The 22,123-nt window shown below is 31.9% G+C and overlaps 1 protein-coding gene across 1 annotated transcript in view; it reads left to right on the top strand.

The window, feature by feature from the left end:
* The first annotated feature begins 3,336 nt into the window (after window positions 1-3,336).
* The window catches only part of LOC114268445 (flavin-containing monooxygenase FMO GS-OX-like 8), a 32,681-nt gene continuing 13,894 nt past the window's right edge, over window positions 3,337-22,123 (top strand). The window contains exons 1-2 of the mRNA XM_082907959.1: window positions 3,337-3,974; window positions 9,042-9,112. Of these exons, the coding sequence (XP_082764085.1) occupies window positions 3,416-3,974; window positions 9,042-9,112 (630 nt within the window). The 5' untranslated portion in view covers window positions 3,337-3,415. The remainder of the gene's footprint in view (window positions 3,975-9,041; window positions 9,113-22,123) is intronic.

Genomic DNA, 22,123 nt, shown 5'->3' with positions numbered 1-22,123 from the left:
TAAAAAAAAGGGGACCCGTGGTGGCCCTCACGGGCCGAACAACACCGTCCAATCAAAACCCAAAAATGAGGCAATTTTTTCCCATGTATTCACCCAGCCGACTGATTGCCAATCCATACAGTGTACTAAACTATCTTCTCCTACACATTTATTTATACAATTTTTTAATACAGATTTTTCATAAAAAGTCAAAAAATTAACTCAAACATTCATATTTTTTTCTTAATTTTTTAATCTAAAAAGATAAAAAATACACTTATTTAAGACACCCCAAACAATTCTTAAATTATAAATGGACTAGCCGTAAATCCTATATTTACGGTTCCCTAATGCTTTGCCGACACATAAGTCATTAATTTATCCCACTGTTTCTCAATGATTTGGACATATAAGCCATTAGCTATTGGACATATAAGCCATTAACTTATCCAGTGATGTTAGAGACCTCTAATTTAGAGGTTCTAAACACATTTCTAATGAGATAAAAAAAAAAAAAAAACAACAACAGACACAGCATTGACAGTACCAGTAGATGAGACCTACTACCACATCACTAATAACACCTTTAATTAGAGGTCCCGAGTATTTTTGTTAACTTATCTCACATTTCTCATTGCACGGTCTCCCTTTGCCTCTGTACCAAGTACAAATCACTGTTTCTTTCTTATGCCATTACTGAGCCACTGACTTAATCCTTTTATTTATTTCTTCAATAAGACACAATTGATTGGGATAAAAAATGTTATTGAACGTCCGATTACCTTGTAAGACTGAAAAATTAAATAGTCCAATTGTTTATTCGGTTATGCTACAGACCCCCACTGAGGTCGACCCCCACTGACCCCCAGTAGGAGGTGGCAGCCCCTCATTCATCCAAACACAAAAAAAACAAAAAAAAAAAAACAATTTTTTTTTTTAACCAATGGGAAGCCACCATTCATGACCCCCAGTGACCCCCACTGGGGGTCTGAGGCATTTTTCATTGTCTATTGCATATCATCCAAATCAATCGATGATTTGCATAAAATCCACCACAAAATTGTTTTTTATTTTATTTTTTTATTATAAAGATTATAACCATATTTCATATTCCAACAAAACAAAGGTATAAATATATTTGGCATGTGAGGGAAGGCAAACTGGAAGCATTGTATTTCTCAAATTTGCCCAACAACAACAACAACAACAACAGAGGAGAGAGTACTAGATTGAGAAAGGGATTGATTTTAGTGGCTCTGATCTTAAAGAGAAATAATTACAAAAAAGAGAAACAGAAGATGCAAAAGATGGGGGTTTTGTTGAACATAAAAATAGAGCCACAAAAGTCCAAAAAAAAAAAAAAAAAACACACAAACACAAACAAACAAACAAAAAAAAATTTAAATCACCAATTGTTCATTAAGAACCTATCATAAATCAAAATTTTATTGAATTGGTTTTCCATTTGCATATGTGATGGTGATGATTAGTTCAATTAGAGGAGACTAAGCATAAATATGTGGTGGTGGTCAGTGGTCATGGGCTCTTCAACATCCGTTGATGGCTATCGATATTGATGATAGGGGCTTTGTTGAAAGATTCAAATCATGAGGTTGTAGAGGGTGTGAGTGCACTACAAAAAAAAGTCACTTTTAGCGACTAAAATATTAGTCACTAATTGTCTATTTTTTGGTTCTTAATGACATTTTGCGACCAAAGATTTTGATCGTTACGTTTGTCGCCAAAACCCTGTCGAGAAAGGTCTTGGAGGGTTTTGCCGACCAACTTTAGCGACCAAAATTTTGGCCTTCAATAGTCAATCATATTTATTTAAAATTATACATTTACCGATCAATGTTTTAGTCGCCAATAGTCAAGGAATCGTCGACCAACACCTTTAGTCGCCAAAAGCAACCAATTGCCGACTCTTGCAAAGACTTGAACCGCCAACCTTCTACATCATAAACCTTATGCACCACACTCTTCCCACTACACCTCTAGAGCACCACATGATTATATATGTGACATATATTATTTATATAGTACATACATCCATATTAATATAAAAGTATATGTATAAACATAATTATTTTATTGAACATAATTTATGTAAAATAAAAAAAGACCACTTTTGGCGACTAAACATATTTTTAGTCGCCAATTCTATACTTTTGGCTACTAATTATTTTTTGGTCGCTAAAAAACTTAACTTTTGCCGACCAAAGTCGGATTTGGTCGCTGAAGATGTACTTTTAGCTACCAAAATTTTGGTCGCCAAAAAATTTAATTCCCGCCTTAGGATTTTAGTTCTCCCGCGCTAAAATTGATCACTTTTGGCGACTAAACTTATTTTTTTGTCGCCAATTGTAGACTTTTGATTACTAAAATTTTTTTAGTCACCAAAAAGCTTTACTTTTGGCTACTAAAATTTTTTTAGTAGGTAAAACCCATATAATCAGCGACCAAACTTATTTTTAGTCGCAAATTGTAGACTTTTGGCTATTAAATTTTTTTAGTCCCCAAAAAGCTTTACTTTGGGCTACTAAAAATTTTTTAGTCACTAAAACCCATATAATTAGCGACCACACTTAGTTTTAGTCGCTAATTGTAGACTACTAAAATTGTTTAGTCGTCAAAAAGCTTTACTTTTGGCTACTAAGTGTGTTTGGTTTGAGTTTTCTAGATTAAGTTTTTTGAAAATTGACTTTTTTGATTTTTGAGTTTTTTTGTTTTTAGTGAATATTTTTAAAATTTTAAATATTTTTTTACTTTTTTAAATGCACCTTACTTAGATGTATCTAAAAAGTAAAAAAATTGTGAAAAAATATTTTAAAAAATTAATAAATACATAAAAATATAAAAAATGTACTGAATTCTTGTATTTTTTTTTTATGTTTTTGGTATTTAGTAAATTTTTAAAAGACTTTTTTTACAATTTTTTTACTTTTTAGGTGTATTTATGTTAGATGTGTCTAAAAAGTAAAAAAAATTGCTTAAAATATTAAAAAAATTCAGTAAAAACAAAAAAACACGAAAAATAAGAAAGTAGAATTTTTTGAAAAGTGTTTTTTGACAAATGAAAACAAGCAACTATTTTGGTCACTGAAAGTTATACTTTCAGTGACCAAATTTTTTTTAGTTGAGAAATTTGGCCGCCGAATGTGTTTTTTTCCTGTAGTGGTGGGATTAGGTAAAGCCGGTGAAAAAAACCAGATTAAAGAGATGAAATGGGGGGAAAAGATACAATTGTTGTACATCATATTTTTCCTCATGTGGCATGGACGCCCGTAAAAATCACATTTCCGGAAGGTTACTCAATTAGTTATTATAGTTGTATTTATGCAAACAATATTAGCCATAATAATTCTATATATACCAATTCAACTATATAGAAAAAACATCACATTATTACCCTCCTCACATTCATCACTATACCATGGATATGGAGAAGAACCAATCAAAGCATGTCTGCGTGGTCGGTGCCGGACCGTCAGGGTTGGTGGCTGCTAGGGAACTCAAGAGAGAAGGCCACAATGTGGTGGTTTTTGAGCAAAACCATGATGTTGGGGGGCAATGGCTCTATAACCCTAATGTTGAAAATGAAGATCCCTTAGGAAGGGACAATACCCTAGAGGTCCATAGTAGTGTCTATGCCTCACTAAGGCTTTTCACTCCAAGAGAAGTCATGGGTTACACTGACTTTCCATTTGTGGTGAAGGAAGGTGGAGATAGAGATACTAGGAGGTTTCCTGGTCATAAGGAACTTTTTTTTTACTTGAAGGATTTTTGTGAATGGTTTGGGTTGAGAGAGATGATAAGGTTGAATACTAAGGTGGAGTTTGTGGGAATGTTGGATTGTGATGAATTTGGAAAAGATTTGAGATGGGTTGTTAGGAGTAAAGCGAAGCAGTCTGAGAAGGTGGTAGAAGAAGTGTTTGATGCTGTGGTTGTAGCTACTGGTCATTACTCAAAGCCTTGGTTGCCAACCATTGAAGGTGTTGGCTAAAATGTTGGCTTATTTTTCCTACGAAGGAAAATATCATAAATGCGAGCGTGCCAGCAAGGATTGAAAAATCCTTACAGATTAAATTCAAGCCAATTATCAATTGCGAGCGTGCCAGCAAGGATTGAAAAATCCTTACAGATTAAATTCAAGCCAATTATCAAGCGATTGTGTTGACGGTTCTTTTGCCTCAACGAAGAGGACTTCAAGATTGCCAAGTGTAAAGAAAAGAAAAATTAAAAGAAGAATGGGGAACGGAGAAAGATGATTGAGTGAACAATCAAAGTAATAATTACTTACCTCTACTCCTATGCTTCGAAAAGAAAGTGCATAAAATGCTTCGAAATGGAAATGCTGAAAATAAATGCTTCGAAATATAAATCTATGTTAAACTACTCCTAAGATAAGGAAAATAACAAGAAATATTGAAATCAAGTGTCTTTGATTATGAATTCTGGCCTCTTACAATGTAGCCATTAATGGCTATTTATAGAAGAAAAAATACAGCAATAACTACTTAGTAACTACTCATTTCTTCCATCTTCATTCTTGTCTTGCCATGTGTCATTCCACTCATCCACTTTGTCCTCCCACTCACCCACTTTATCCTTCATATTCTCCATTATCTCTATAACTTCTTTTAACTTCCAAATGAATAAGAGGATGCCACGTATCCTGCAATTATATAAATAATAAATAATAATAAAAATTGCAGATTTATGGTGTTAACATTACCCCCCGCGGCCCTAAAAAATGATATTTATTTGAATTTTTGAAGGGCCGAACCAAGCACATGACTAACCTAAGCAGCAAAGTGCTTCGAATGAGTATGAAATTATGACAAGATGACTCGAATTATTACTAGTAACAAGCTTCGAAAGTGATATAAATGACCAAAATCATTCTTCGAAGGTCGATGGAACCGACCAAAGACGAATTACATCCTCAAAAATACTCGACAAAGCTACGAAGGTTCACAACCACCATTATTATTTCTTCGAAGCTGTTGTTGATACAAGATAGAGTGCTTCGAAGCTTATAAAATTATGGAAAAACGGCTTTCGAAGCAACTTATGGCAAAACGGCTTTCGAAGCTGTTTTTGGCCAACATTGTGGTTATTCAAAACTTGTATGTTCTGGTTCACACATAATTAATGAAAATATTAATTTTGTGCTTCGAACCAATTATTAATTCTTCGAAGACACCAAAACTGTTGTTCTTCGAGCCAACTTATGATGCCAACAACAGGCATTATTCGACAACTAATTAATTGCCATTTTACATATATTTGAAGAGATGTACACATTTCGAAAGTTTTCAAAGTTTTATACAGTTTCGAAGGTGAAGTAATCAACCTTCGAAACAACTCTTGATGTTTCGAATGTATCTTCAAAGCTTTATACAGCTTCGAATGTGAAGTAATCAACCTTCGAAACAACTCTTGATGCTTCGAATGTATCTTCGATGCTTTGATTGTGTACATACAAACAATTGGCCATCAATTTGAAAAGATAAGCCATTCTCAACCATTTATTTAAATGCACAGGCTTTTTCTAGCCAAGTTCATGCATTTTAAATGGTCATCCCTTGTTCTTAGTGCTTCGAACTCATAAGAACAATTTGTTAATTTTATTAGCCACATCATCAGAATTATATTTTGATGTGAACCACAAATCCAAAAAGGATTTTGAACACTAAAAGTCATGGTATAGTGTGACCATGAAAATTCATACTTTTTGACATTTTGAATAATGTCAAAAAATTTGAATTCATGAACAGTGGTTTGTTCATTATTCTTGACCATGTTTGGTTTGAAAACATGACTTTCGCCGAATTGATTTTCATAATTCTTTGGCAAAGTAGGTTGTTTTTCCATGTTAGCCATTAATGGCTTATGAAAATCCCCCATAAGAATGTTATTTTCATGACTTGACTCTCTAAAATTTGATTTTTGAACCCCCCGAGCCATGTATGAAACATCGTTCTTAGCCAAATTTGGCTCAAAAACATGCTCTTTCGTTATGTTAATTTCATAATTTGGCTCTTTAAAAACGGATTCTTGAACCCCCCGAGCCATTGATGAAATCAATTCTTTGCTTTTGCTATTTTTAACCATGGAAAAATTCTGAAAAAATTCACCAATTCCGGCCATTAAGGCCTCAGTTAAAGACTTGGTAGTGAGAGTTGATAACTCATCATTCCATTGGCGAATTTCCATATCAAGTTGATGAATTTCTCCAATTAAATGGTGTCTTTTTTCTTCCACCAAATAATATTGTAAGGGATGAAAATTTATTTCATCAAGAAAATGGATCTCTTCTTGAAGATCCAAAATTTCTTGTTTACGCCAATAAATTTCATCTAGACTATTCGAAATGGACAAATCCAATTCATTTTCCATTTATTACACTTGACGTCCCACTGGGCGTGCCAAAAAATGTTGGCTAAAATGTTGGCTTATTTTTCCTACGAAGGAAAATATCATAAATGCGAGCGTGCCAACAAGGATTGAAAAATCCTTACAGATTAAATTCAAGCCAATTATCAATTGCGAGCGTGCCAGCAAGGATTGAAAAATCCTTACAGATTAAATTCAAGCCAATTATCAAGCGATTGTGTTGAAGGTTCTTTTGCCTCAACGAAGAGGACTTCAAGATTGCCAAGTGTAAAGAAAAGAAAAATTAAAAGAAGAATGGGGAACGGAGAAAGATGATTGAGTGAACAATCAAAGTAATAATTATTTACCTCTACTCCTATGCTTCGAAAAGAAAGTGCATAAAATGCTTCGAAATGGAAATGCTGAAAATAAATGCTTCGAAATATAAATCTATGTTAAACTACTCCTAAGATAAGGAAAATAACAAGAAATATTGAAATCAAGTGTCTTTGATTATGAATTCTGGCCTCTTACAATGTAGCCATTAATGGCTATTTATAGAAGAAAAAATACAGCAATAACTACTTAGTAACTACCCATTTCTTCCATCTTCATTCTTGTCTTGCCATGTGTCATTCCACTCATCCACTTTGTCCTCCCACTCACCCACTTTATCCTTCATATTCTCCATTATCTCTATAACTTCTTTTAACTTCCAAATGAATAAGAGGATGCCACGTGTCCTGCAATTATATAAATAATAAATAATAATAAAAATTGCAGATTTATGGTGTTAACAGAAGGTATGTGTAAATCTCTCTCTCTCTCTCTCTCTCTCATAATGTGTTATTGATTGAGTTTTCAAAATCTGCTATGATTTTTTTTTTAATTATAAATTATTTCCACATACACAAACACCAAAAGAATTATTTGTGAATTTTCTAAAATTGTTTTTAACAGAAAACCATAAGAATATAATGAGTTTTGGGCTCTTTTTTTTTTTTTTTTTCCCCACCAAATTTGTTTTCACAAACAAATTCTAAAAGTCCATAAAGAACTCTATTTCTGTCCAGCTCTCGCTGGGATGGTTCAGTTCAAGCAGTCTTATTACTAGTTTGTATTTAATGATTCGATTCGTTAATTTTTTAAGCTCCCTTATATAAATTAATTATATAAAAATAATGTAATACTTAAAACTATTTGATTTAATCAAGATTTTCTTTTAAAAATGACGTAGTTTTAAAATTATATTTATTCATTTTTTGAAGACAAATGTGATGAAGAAATGTGACTATAATTATTGAATCAATTTAAAGATTTTTTTCCCCCATTTTTCTTGTTTTATTTATTTATTTATTCTTAAAATGATCTACGGAGAACTAAAAATTTCTTTTTTTAAACTGGTATCCAAATTGGACCCGACCAGTCCACATAGGCAAGTCAAACCCTTTCATGAACTCTTCAAACTCTGTAATGTTACATTTATCACTATTATTACTCAGTAATCTTGGTGTGTCACGTGATGATGTTCATGTGGTGCTTGTAGTCAATAATATAGTAAAAAAACACTTATAAATAAAATAATATTTATTCACTTTTATTAAGTAGTTAAAAAGTAACCTATCGCCCACTAAGCATGTTTTATTGTTTCTCATTTTCCAAGAACATTGTACAAACAATGTAATGGTACCATGTTAAGGTTGCTAAACTTGAGATCTTCGGTGAGATTGTTGGCAGGACTCATGAATTAAATTGTCAGATTTTTCTTTTAATTTAAAATAAAATAAAAAATTATGGATAATGATAATGCATGTTATATAATTTTAAAAGAATTACAAAAAAATAATAAATTTGATGTAATTCAAGTTCTCTGTCCACACAAATTAGAGGAGATTTTTGAAAATTGAGTTCATAGTCAAATTTTATCAAATTTTATACACAAATGCATACATTTAAATAAGAAATAAATAATAACAAAAAATTAGTACAATTGGGATCGTAATATAATTGGGATCGTATGCATTTCTACATGATTTTATGAATAGCATCGTAATCAATTTAAGATTCTATTAAATTTAAAATTTTAGAATGATACAAATCATTTTTCTCAACTTAGATCGTAGAATTGTAAAATCTTACCATCCAAATCAAAGTTCTCAAAACCATGTAAGTACCTACTTAATAATTTACATTTATAACATCAGTTCTATTTTTATCACCCAAAGCTGCAAATCCATAGTTTCTAGTATAAATGGGTCTACGTGAATTACATTAATTTCAATTCTTTAATTATTTTTCACACCATTTTTTTCCTAGGAAATACAAAAAATGAGAAGTTGAAAAAATAATTGCAAACTCATGAAAGTACAAGTGATTTATGCATTAAATTATACAAATGGTAGTTGTACTTTCATTAATTTGTAATTAAAAAATGTTTGGGAACTCTAAAATATGAGCTCTAAAGGAGCTCTAAAGGGTAGGCTCCACCTATTGATATGATGTTTTGGTCTTGGGTTTTTTTTTTTTTTTTTTTTTTTTGTGAATTTTCACATCATTATAGCTTAATTAGAGCTAACATTAGAGAATGCATCATTGCTGATTTGTAATTACTTTTTCTATTTTCTATTTTTTTGATATTTTTCCTTTATCTTTGTTAATGGGCTTTTGATCTATATGTCAAGGTATGGATGCATGGAAAGGGAAGCAGATGCATAGTCACGTCTACAGAGTTCCTGAGCCGTTTCGCAATGAGGTGACATTACTATTTAATATTTTGTATAATATACATGTTTAAAAGTTATAAACTATTTTCCCCCGCCAAAAAAATTCACAAATATTATGATTTTAAAATTAATGTGTAAATAATTGCATTGGTGTTAGTCGCGGGTTGGTGGAGGTGGTGGGAGTGATTGCACTGGTGAAGATAAAAATGATAAATTAAATAAGTTACGGCAATTGGATCAATCTAATTTTTTGTATAGATAAAAATGACATAATTCCATATTTTCAAGTCATAACTATAAAATAAAAATAAAAAATCATAATCAAATAACATGTTAAGCATAATCAAAGATCCCATGAGTCACAATTAAAATAAAGTTATAATTAAAAAAAAATGACATAACTTAAATATACATGTGATATAAAATACGTATTATAAAATTTTGGCTAGGGCTTGCCTCTAGGCTACCATCTAGACTGGAGGGTCCAGTCCGGCCTATTAGGTCTACTTTTAGACTTTTTTTTGATAATCCAAACCGTTCACATTTTATGATTTGTTCTATTATTCTCGTAAAAAATTACTTCGATTGGATAACGGATATTATGTGTTCGAATTATTTTTCTATTAACTATTAATTTTCTGACCGTTTATTTTTTTTAGACAAAAGTGATTCAAATACATAGTATCCATTATCCAATCGGCGTGATGTTTTAAAAGAATAATGTACTTAATAAATCTTAAAATATAAATGGATCTAATTATCAAAAAATACCCAAAAATAAAGCCAATAAACCGAACTAAATTGAACTGTTTCAGATTTGGACCGGAGACCATCCGGATCCTGAAATTTTCTTATAAAAACGACACTAGTAATAAACTTTATGAACTGAAATAGTACAGTGAAGCATGTCATACTCGTACATTGTACCAACCAACCATAGCAAAATACGATTAAAGCCAAGCCAATCGTGCTCCTCGCGTCCCCATCACATATTTATTTATGAGTGCTGCCAGTAATATCTCATTAATTAATCGGTAATGATACGTAGTTCCAAAATTTTCAAGTTTAAATTTAGAGGAATGCTAGAGATACCAAATATTTTATTAAAAGCTTTACCAAATGTCTCACATGGATGTGGGACCCACGCAATGTGGGTTCCATGTGGGTCCTACACCCATGTGAGACATTTGGTAAAATTTTTGGTAGAATTTTTGAGGCCTTCTGAATCTAAAACGATGTCATTTTAAACGACAGTTTCGTTTTACGAGAGAGTTATTTAATGAAAATTATTTTATCAGTAAGAGAATTTTAATATATCTTACCGGTAAGAAAATTCAAAGCGACGTCATTTTAAACGGTAATTTCGTTTTACGAAGAAGTTATTTAATGAAAATTATTTTATCAGTAAGAGAATTTTAATATATCTTACCGGTAAGAAAATCCAAAACGACGTCGTTTTGGACAGTCGGAAGATTCGGGAAAGAAAGATTCAGGGAACAAAATATTATTGTTAATTAATTAATTATTTATTTATTTTTTTAAATCTCTACTTATAAATTATAATTTTTTTTTCTCAAATATTATCAAAATTATCTTTATAAAAACATTTCACCCATTCAAATACATACTCCCACACCCCACACAAATTAGGATCCCCTCCTTAACTTCTTATTTGTTAGGCCATTGAGCTTACTTTTGGGCTTAATTTTGATAATCCGAACCGTTCACATTTTAAGATTCGTTGAGTGCATCATACCTGTAAAAAATCAAGTTAATTGATTTTTTTTTTAAAAATAGTTTGTAGTTTGATGATCCGAACACGTAGTTTCTGATATCCTATCAACTTGATTTTTTACAAATATAATATATTCAACAAATCTTAAAATGTAAACGGTTTGGATTATCAAAATTGGGCCTAATAACCTAATAAGTAATAAGTTAAGGAGAGAAATTAAGGAGGGGATCCGGATTCCACCCCACACTCCCTCATCCTAAAAAGTCTATCTTTCGAAACCCTAACAAAACCTACAACCGTAAAACCTTACAAAATTAATGAAAAAAATTTGTGGTGATTAAAATTTTTTTTCTCTGTTTTATTATGAGGTTTGTCAATGTGTTTGATTTTTTTTCTATTACCTCTTTTCACATACACAATACAATCAACTTTCATACTTCTTTGGTTGGTTTTTTTTATTATTCATCCATGGTCTCACTGTACTTGTATGTTCTTTATATTTTATTGTTTGTTCTCGAACAAATAAAAAATGTTCGATTACTTGTTCCCAAACAAATAAACAATGTTTCGGTGTTCCCGAATTTCAGTCATATGTTCAAAAGTTCAGTCCTGAAAAAATGACGAAAAGTTTATTTTTATTATTTTTTTTTTCAAGAAACTTACCCTTACAAAACCAATATTCTCGGAGCTAAGAGCACCATCAAAGTTATTAATCTCTTCTAACTTTTATTATTATACTGTTCTCGTTTCATAAAGTTGTGGTTGCCAAAAAAAAAATTCACTTATTGTTGCTTGAAAAGTGTATGTAATCAAATGGTTACCATCGTTGCTGTCGGAATATTGCCGTCAAAGAATTTTCAAGGTTTTGAGGGGGATAGGTTTTGAAGATGAGATTTGAGAAAGATGGATGGGTGGTGATTGAGATGGGTGCTCTCATAAATCTTAACCCATGATGTAATGGGTATGTGGACTTAATTGTGAGATAAAGTGTCCCAAAATTATTAATGTCTTTTTTAGTAATTTCACTTAAAGTTATTATTGTAATAAAAAATAAAAAAAAAACTAAAAAATGAGGGATTCAAAATAAGTAATAAGGTGCTAATAGTAGCACTCATATTTATTTAATATATGAAAAAATTATTTATAAGTCCTATTAGGGAGACTTATGCTACATATGGTCCTATTAAAAAACTTATGTTCCCATAAGTCCTGTGTAAAGTTTGTTGACACATTTACCCTAAATATTAGTTATTACGACAATGCTACGTAGCTCAAATTTTGTGGCTCAAAAGTGGCTCAAATGGCCAAAACGACGTCGTTTTGAGTACAGAACAACATAGTCGTTTTGGCCATTTGAGCCACAAAATTTGAGTTACGAGACATTTTCCTAGTTATTAATATCATAAATAATGGTAAAACCATATATAGGAAATTGAATGTTACCATAGATTAAGTTTGCGAAACGTAACGTGACACCTACATAAACGTAACGTAACGGGACACCTACATAAACGTAACGTAACGTGTCACGTTACGTTTCGCAAACTTACTAGGTTTTTGATTTTTTAAATTGAATTATATAAACATAACGTAACATGACACCTACATAAACGTAACGTAACGTGATATCTACATAAACGTAGCGTGACACCTACATAAACGTAACGTAACGTGTCACGTTATGTTTCGCAAACTTACTAGGTTTTTGATTTTTTAAATTGAATGTGAAAATGTAACTTGTTCGTGTATTTTGAAATTTACATTCATATAGATATGATCTATGGTAACATTCAATTTCCTATATATGGTTTTGCCATTATAGTGTATAATAGTATATTAATACCATTTATTTACAACTCATAGAATCTTGTGGAATGCATTCTTATCTAAATAGGACTTGAAACTCTATAAGAAATTACACAGGATTTAACATAACATAAGTGTCTGAAATATGACTTATAAATAAATCTCCCTTAATTTATTTAGGGTAAATTACAAATACACCTCCTAAAATTTGTTTAAAGTACAGATTGTCCTATGTGATTTGAAAAATTACGAATATTCTCTTGTCAGAATTTTTTATTCAACAAAATTAACTAAAAAAATGAAATTCATAACTACTCTTCTATACAATAATAAAATTACCTAAATTCTTAATTGAAATATATTTCTAACATCATTAAAAACTATTAATTGACTTCATGATTTATTAATAAAAATGTCGATTTGTTATGAAATTAGAAACTTGAAGAGGTGGAATGTAATTTCCAGAATCATAAGAGGTGATTCATATTTTAATCAAATCTCAAGGGGTGTATTTGTAATTTACCCATTTATTTTATTTTTTGGTTTGTTGGTGGACCTTAATTTATTTATTTAAAGAGAAAATCAGTGATAAATCTAATGTGAAAAGAGTATATATAAGGCATTAGATTCAGTGAATATTTTTTATTAGTGAGAAGTTCACCTTTTGTCTGATCAAAAAAAAAAAAAAAAGTTCAACTTTTGTGATATAATTTGATGAGAAGACTTTTTGTTGGTTTTAAAAGATATTTTATTTTCAATTTTACCCCTTATATGTTAACTTTCTTTTATTTGTTCAAAATTTTGACTATTTGTTTAAATTTTTATTATCTGATCAATTTTTTTCCTTTTAGAATAGCAATTTAATATTTTTATCTGCTGAAATAGTTCAGATCTATAGGCATCTCTCTTTCATCAATGAGAACAAACTCATCATCCAAATCTAAGTTTCAGACTCTCAAATTTTCTTCTCTCTCTATCTCTCATCATCTATTCAAAAAAAATATAAAAAAAAATTATATGTCAACAACAACAACAACAAAAATAACAAAAAGTATCTAAACTTACATAATAATAATTATAAAAAAAAAACTTACGTTGTGTTTGGTTTAGAGGTTTGAGAAGGGATTTGGAAAGAGAAAGAAAAAAATGCGTGTGAAACTATGTAAGTATATTTTATTTAAAGTCCACCTACCTTTTCCCATTTTCTTTTTACATCTCCCAATCAAACACAGTATTAAGATTTGTCAGCAATATATTTTTGTTGAACATTGGCATCTTTCTGTTGGACCTTATTAGGATGGACACATAAGGTAGCTCTGTGATAAACCTTTTTCACTGAGACAGAAGTAATCAAGTCTGTTAATGAAACTGGCTTCCAACTACATTCAGGCCATAACACCTAGATATCATTACACAAATATAAAGATTAGTTTATATTACAATATAAATTCATGTGTTCTTCCTACTTTCTAATGTATTATTTATATGTATAGAATATATATATATATATATATATATATATATATATATATATATATATATATATATATATATATATATTGTTGGACAATCTTTACTGTATTTGAAAAATAAATTCTATTTGTGTACTTAACAACAAACGGAATATAGAAGAAATAAAGGAAATGAGAGAATTTGTTTGATTACAAAAATTAAACCAGAAAATAAAATAAAATAAATAAAACAGATTTTTATTTTGTTACAAAAACAAAATGAAAATCTGAAATAGAAAAATAATAAAGTAGAAAATAAATTAATTACTTACCAAATTAATTTTTTGAACAAATTTTCTGATCAAGTCCAGTGTTTAACACTGTGTCCTTAAGATAGATTTGTCCTCTCCACGGTGCTTTTAGAATATGTGGACGTCTATCTCCCAAGATAAAATGATCAACAACAAACAATAGCAGCACTACAAATTGTTTGCACAACGAACACACTAAGTATTTACACTCTTTCTCACAAAAATTTAATGCAGCAAAAAGCAGAAAATTATTGCAGAGGAGAAGTACGAAAATTGTGAATGAAAAATCAATAGAGGGTCTCTCTATTTATAGAAGAAAAAGTGGCTGTTTGGTTTGAATTAAACAGGTGCAAACCTGTTCAGTTTGAATTGAACAGATATGACACTGTTTGGGTTTGAATTTGAACAAATATTGAAACTGTTCCGGTTTAAATTCAAACAGATAAAAACCGGGTAGAATTTTGGTAGAGGGGAAAACCAGACAGATTTTTTCTGGAACTAATTTGAATTCTGGACATAAATTTTATTTTACCAAAAAATAAAATTAAATTCAAATGTTTTTGGTCCAAAAAGATAGGTGTTGGGTTGGACAAGCCCAACCCAACCTCACACCACGCACCCACGCCCAAGCCCAGCCCGCCCGACCAGACAGACGGCGGCGGCGCGTGCATGTGGTTATTTTTGGGTCCAATGGGTCTAGCCCAATTTGCCCATAACCTCTCCCTTTTACAAACTCGGGATGCCCTTTGGGGCTCTTCCAAAGTTATAATTCTAAGCTTTATAAACCCATAAATTTCTTCCCACCAAACCAATGTGGGACAAGCCTGAAACCAAACTTTTAGGAAATTTCACCAAAAACACTATTTCCATAGAGCTCTCTTTGGCTTCAATTTCGCATTCACTCGATAATGGTTTTGAGCAACCAAATATACCACGTGAATCACAACGCGGCATAGAACGCGTTACCACTTAGACCCGCAATCCCACCTAAAATTTAGACCAAAGTTTAGAAAAAATTCTGTTTTTCTAGATTTTTCCAAAAACCATTTCTAACAATCCTCGACATGAATGGAATTTGATGACAACGGAAATGCAACAATATGCAAAATTTGTTGAAAGAGTATAAATCGAAAATATCTTGCATCAGAATAGGTAGCTTTCGGCTTTGAACCTTCCCTAGTGATAACCTATCGGACTTACTAGCTAACCAATGGACGCGCTGCCTTGAATTGTTCAGCCGTTTATGTAAGCTAAGACAATAGATTTCACACAAAAAATCTTCTGACACATCGTGTTTCTCACGGTTGTGTTCATTTTGGCCTTGAATGCTCCTGGTTTTCATGAGTGCTTCTAGAGAATTTAGCTTCTTCAGTCTCATAGAACCAATCCCAGTTCGACACTCATATAGGTGATTCTTATTGTGAGTATCTCCTTATACTCGTCTTGATTTTTATGCCTAAATCAAGATATAAGTAATCATTAAAAACAAAGTTTATCCTTAAACTCCTGCATACAACATATGTTGCAGATATCACTCTTACCATAGGAATGGGTAGGGAATTTTAATCTCTTGGTGATTTCTGGCGAGCCACATAACTTAGTTGTCCCTTTGAACTTAGCTCTTGGGATCTCCAATCTTATACGTAGGGTTACTATTATGATGACTCTTATATAATAGGCTTTAATTTCATCCCATTCGATGAACTATATACTTGCTCTTTTGTCAAACCTTTTGTTAACGGATCTGCAACGTTCTCTTTAGATTTTATATGACTTATTGAGATTATTCCATTTGAGAGAAATTGCCTTACAGTATTATGTCGACGACGAATATGTCGTGACCTACCATTATACATATGATTCTGTGCCCTGCCTATTGTAGATTGGCTATCACAATGAATGCAGATAGCTGGCACAGGTTTTGGCCACATTAGAATGTCTTCTAAGAAGTGGCGAAACCATTCTATTTCTTCTTCTGCTTTGTTTAAGGCAATGAACTCAAATTCTATTGTGGATTGTGCAATGCATGTTTGTTTCGTAGATTTCCAAAAAACAACAGCGCCTCCCAGAGTAAAAACATATCCACTAGTGGATTTTGAATCTTTAGTATCCGATATCCAATTGGCATCACAATAACCTTCGAGTACTGCTAGATATCGAGAAAAGTTCAAACCATGATCACGGGTAAATCTTAGATATCTAAGAACCTGAATGATTGTTTTCCAATGGTCTTCTCCATGATTACTAGTGTACCTACTCAATTTACTGACATCATAAGCTATATCAGGACGAGTACAATTCATTAAGTACATTAGGCTTCCAATGATTTGGGAGTATTTTAATTGAGACACCGCATCACCTTTATTTTTCGATAAATAAAGACTGATGTCTACAGGTGTTCTGGCTACATTCATATCATCCTTGAAAAATTTACCAAAAATTTTCTTAATATAATGTGATTGAGATAATGCATATCCGTCAGATATTTTAGTAATTTTATTCCTAATATTACATCTGCAACCCCCATATCTTTCATATCAAATCTTTTGTTCAGTATTTGCTTTGTTGATTTGATTATGTTTTGACTGCTTCCAATGATAAGCATGTTATCCACATAAAGACAAACTATGACATATTCTTGATCAGTATTTTTAACATAGACGCACTTGTTACATTCGTTTATCTTAAACCCATTAGTAAGCATAGTATGATCAAAATTTTCATGCCATTGCTTAAGTGCTTGTTTTAATCCATGAAGAGATTTTACAAGCCGACAAACTTTCTTTTCATGCCCCAGTACTACAAACCCATCAGGTTGCTCTATATAGATCTCTTCATTTAGATCACTGTTTAAGAAAGCTGTCTTGACATCCATTTGATGTATTTCTAAATTATGCAACGCTGCTATAGCAATAAGCATGCGAATGGATATTATTCTTGTCACAGGATAATATGTGTCAAAATAGTTCAGGCATTCTTTTTGTCTGCAACCTTTTACTGAAATAACCATTTTCTTTCATTTTTCTCTTGAATATCCATTTATATCCAAGAGGTTTAGAACCGGGTAGAAGATCTACCAATTCCTAAGTATGATTTTGCATAATGGATTCAATTTCATTATTAACAGCCTCTTTCCACAAAGGTGCTTCAGAACCTGTCATTGCTTCCTTAAAGCTTTGAGGTTCATTTTCTAACAGGTATGTCAGAAAATCTGGACCAAAGGATTTTGATGTTCTTACTCTCTTACTTCTTTTTTGTTCATCATCAGTTAAATCATGTTGGTCGAGACCATTACTAGTCTCTTGTATTTGATTGTCATTAGTCTCTTGACTTTGTGTACAATCATAAGTTCTTTTCTGTGAACTTAATTCCTGTTCTTTCTTGTAAGAAAAGACATGTTCAAAAAACACAGCATTCCTTGACTCTATAATAGTGTTCACATTTATATCAGGTATTTTTGATTTATAAGTCAGAAACCGATATGCACTACTATTTTGAGCATAACTAATAAACACACAATCTACTTTTTTTGGTCCTATCTTAGTTTTTTTAGGAATAGGAACTTCAACGTTTGCCAAACACCCCCACACTTTAAAGTATTTGTAGAAAGGCAGTCGAACTTTCCATAATTCATAAGGAGTGCTATTGGTTTTCTTGTGGCGTATTCTGTTAAGAACATAATTACCAGACAATATTGTTTCCCTTCACAAGTTCAGCGGTAAGCCTAAACTTAGTAACATGGCATTCATCATTTCTTTAAGGGTTCTATTCTTTCTTTCAACAATTTCATTTTGCTGTGGAAAATAGGGTGCTGTAGTTTGGTGAATAATGCCATGTTGTGCACAAAATTCATTTAAAGGTGTATCATATTCACCACTCCTATCACTTCTAACCATTTTAATGGTTTTACCAAGTTGATTTTCAACTTTAGTTTTGTAGAGTTTAAACATTTCTAAAGTTTTATTTTTACTTCTAAGTAAGTATACATAACAATATCTCGTGCAATCATCGATAAATGTTATGAAATACTTCTTACCTCCTCTAGTTTGAACAAATTTAAGATCACATATATGAGTATGAATTAATTCTAGAGGTTCGATTTTTTTTTCAACCGATTTAAATGGAGCCTTAGTTAGTTTCGCTTCTACACAAATCTCACATTTGTGATTAGGATCAAATTCAAACTTTGGTCTATAATCCAAACCAATTAATCTAGGCAAAGCATCAAAATTCACATGTCCTAATCTACCATGCCATAAATTCAACTCAAGTATATAAGCAAAAGATGTGCTATTCTTATTAATAGCAATTTTTGGTACAACCGTCATTATATTCAATTTGAAGAGACCATCACTCACGTATCCGTTACCAACATACATACTAGTCTTTGTTAATACAAATTTATCAAACTAAAAAACAAGTCTAAAACCATTTTTACTGAACAAAGAACCAGAAACTAAATTCTTCCGGATGTCTGGTACATGCAGTACGTTGTTGAGGGTCAGTTCCTTCCCTAATGTCATCTTTAAGATCACCTTTGCTTGTCCAGCCACAGTAGAAGTAGAAAAATTTTTCATGAAAAGTTGTTCACCATTTACAGCCTCATTATAGGTAGTGAACATCTTCTTGTCCGCACAAATGTGACAAGTTGCCCTAGTGTTAACCCACAATTCCTTGAGATTTCTAACCAAATTAGCCTCAGACACCACAACAGAGAGATTGATGTCATTTATCCCGTCAGAGATGTAATCTAATCCTGTCACATTGGCTTGATTGGTGGTCTTCTTGCTTGTACTTCCGCAATCCTTCTTAGGGTGGCAGCAATCAGAAGCTCGATGTCCAGTCTTGCCACAGTTATAGCATTTACCTTTGAACTTTTTATTGCCATTGTTGTCGCCTTGTTTAGGACCATCTCCAGTAAACTTTATCTTTTTGTTATATGGTTTGTGCACTTGTTCAACCACATTAGCCTTAGACTCAATGAGATTTTTCCTATTCCTTTTTTCAGCCTTTCGGTTATCTTCCTCAATTCTCAATCTTACAATTAATTCATCCATGGTCATCTCCTTACATTTATGTTTTAAATAATTTTTGAAATCTTTCCAAGCTGGTGGTAACTTTTCCACTAAAGCAGCGACTTAGAAAGACTCGCTAAGAGACATACCTTCAGAATGAATATCATGCAAAATTATTTGAAATTTTGAACTTGAGAAATTATCGTTTGGGAGTCTACCATAACGAAGTCCAGAAATCTGCTGACAACTAATTTCTTTGTGTCGGCATCCTCTGTTTTATATTTTTTCACCAAAGAATCCAATAATTCTTTTGTTGTTTCCAGAAGGCTGTAAACATTATACATCATGTTGTCAAGGCCATTGAGGATGTAGTTTTTGCACAAAAAATTTGAATGTTTCCAAGCATCTACAATGACAACAACTTGCCGATCACTTTCACCCTCTTTAAGTGTTAGAGCCTCTTCACGGAGAAACCGGGCCAGATTTAGAGTTGTAAGATAAAATACCATTTTCTGCTGACATCTCTTAAATTCAGTACCGTTAAATTTTTTCGATTTTTCTTCATGATTTATTGGAACTTGAACATGGTTCTGGATAGGGACCGGAGTCGGTGTAACAATTGGAGTACCACTTCCAGTTGCAGTTTCACTTGCAGTAGCCATAATATCTGATTACAAAAATCAGAAAAAATCAAAACACAAATTAATTTTCTAGTTACTAAAATAAGAAAATAAATAATAACAAAAAATAATTTTACCGTTCTTGTTACTAAAATTAGAAAAATAAAATACCACAATAATTTTATGTAACACAAATTAATATTCTGTAATTGTTAATGACACCAGTATATTACTACTAGTTGTCAAAGAAAATAAACAGTATATTATTTCTATTTGTATTTTCAACCAGAATATCACTTTGTGAAAGCACAGAAAATAAATACAATGAAGACACTAAAAATTAATCTGTTTTAAGATTGTTGGACAATCTTCACTGTATTTGAAAAATAAATTCTGTTTGTATACTTAACAACAAACGGAATACAAAAGAAATAATGAAAAATGAGAGAATTTGTTTGATTACAAAAATCAAACTAGAAAATAAAATAAAATAAATAAAACAGATTTTTATTTTGTTACAAAAACAAAATGAAAATCTGAAACAGAAAAATAATAAAGCAGAAAATAAATTAACTACTTACCAAATTAATTTCTTGAACAAATTTTCTGATCAAGTCCAGTGTTTAAGACTGTGTCTTTAAAACAGATTCGTCCTCTCCACAGTACTTTCAGAATATGTGGACGTCTATCTCTCAGGATAAAATGATCAATAGCAAACAATAGCAACACTACAAATTGTTTGCACAATGAACACACTAAGTGTTTATACTCTTTCTCACAGAAATTTAATGCAACGAAATGCAAAGAATTATTGCAGAGAAAAAGTACGAAAATTGTGAATGAAAAATCAATAGAGGGTCTGTCTATTTATAGGAGAAAAAGTGGCTGTTTGGTTTGAATTAAATAGGTGCAAACCAGTTTAGTTTGAATTGAACAGATAAGGCACTATTTGGGTTTGAATTTGAACATATATTGAAACTGTTCTGGTTTAAATTCAAACAGATAAAAATCTGGTAGAATTTTGGTAGAGGGGAAAACCGGACAGATTTTTTTTGGAATTAATTTGAATTCTGGATAGAAATTTTATTTTACCAAAAAATAAAATTAAATTCAAATATTTTTGGCCCAAAGAAATAAGTATTGGGTTGAACAAGCCCAACCTAACCTCACACCATACACTCGCGCCCAAGCCCAGGCCCAGCCCGCTCAACGGTGGCCGCGGCGCGCGTGTGGTTATTTTTGGGTCCAATGGGTCTAGCCCAATTTGTCCATAACCTCTCCCTTCTACAAACTTGGAGTGCCCCTTGAGGCCCTTCCCAAGTTATAATTTCAAACTTTATAAATTCATAAATTTCTTCACACCAAGTCAATGTGGGAAAAGCCTTAAACCAAACCTTTAGGAAATTTCACCAAAAACACCATTTCCATGGAGCTCTCTTTGGCTTCAATTTCCCATTCATCCAATAATGGTTTTAAGCAACCAAATATACCACGTGAATCACAACACGGCATAGAACGCGTTACCACTTAGACCCGCGAAATTTGGCGCATAGGTCCCACCTAAAAATTAGACCAAAGTTTAGAAAAAATTCTGTTTTTCCAAATTTTTCCAAAAACCATTTCTAACATATATAAAATAAAAAGAAGAGAAACATTGTTTGTGTGCTTAAAAACTAAAGACCTTAACATTACTTGATGAAAAAGGTATTCATAAGAATGAAAAACACCACATTCTCCATACTTAGCAGTTTCAAACCTCTTAATTCAATGGTAACAGAAATTCAACGGTGATAGATGTCTCCTCTCTCCTTTTTTTTATGGCGACGCCTCTCCTTTATGGCGCCAATAACAGATCTACGACTGGTAACAGATTCAATGGATGATCGGTGACAGATAGGAATGGCAATGGATACTTTATCCAATGGGTATTCATGGAAACCAAACCCGAATAAATGGATTTTTTCCATTTTTCTTACCTGCCGGGTTGGGTAGGTGATAAAATTTAAATATCCGTCGGAGATGGGTCGGAGATAGGTACCCGCTCATTTTTTCACTTGTTTTGACTACCCTGATTTTTATTTGGTGGATCATATTTCTCCAAG

The sequence above is a fragment of the Camellia sinensis genome, chromosome 15, assembly GCF_055761805.1.
Source record: "Camellia sinensis isolate YWXY chromosome 15, ASM5576180v1, whole genome shotgun sequence".
In the NCBI taxonomy this organism is placed as follows: domain Eukaryota; kingdom Viridiplantae; phylum Streptophyta; class Magnoliopsida; order Ericales; family Theaceae; genus Camellia; species Camellia sinensis.
This window is presented reverse-complemented; position numbering and strand designations above follow the sequence as displayed.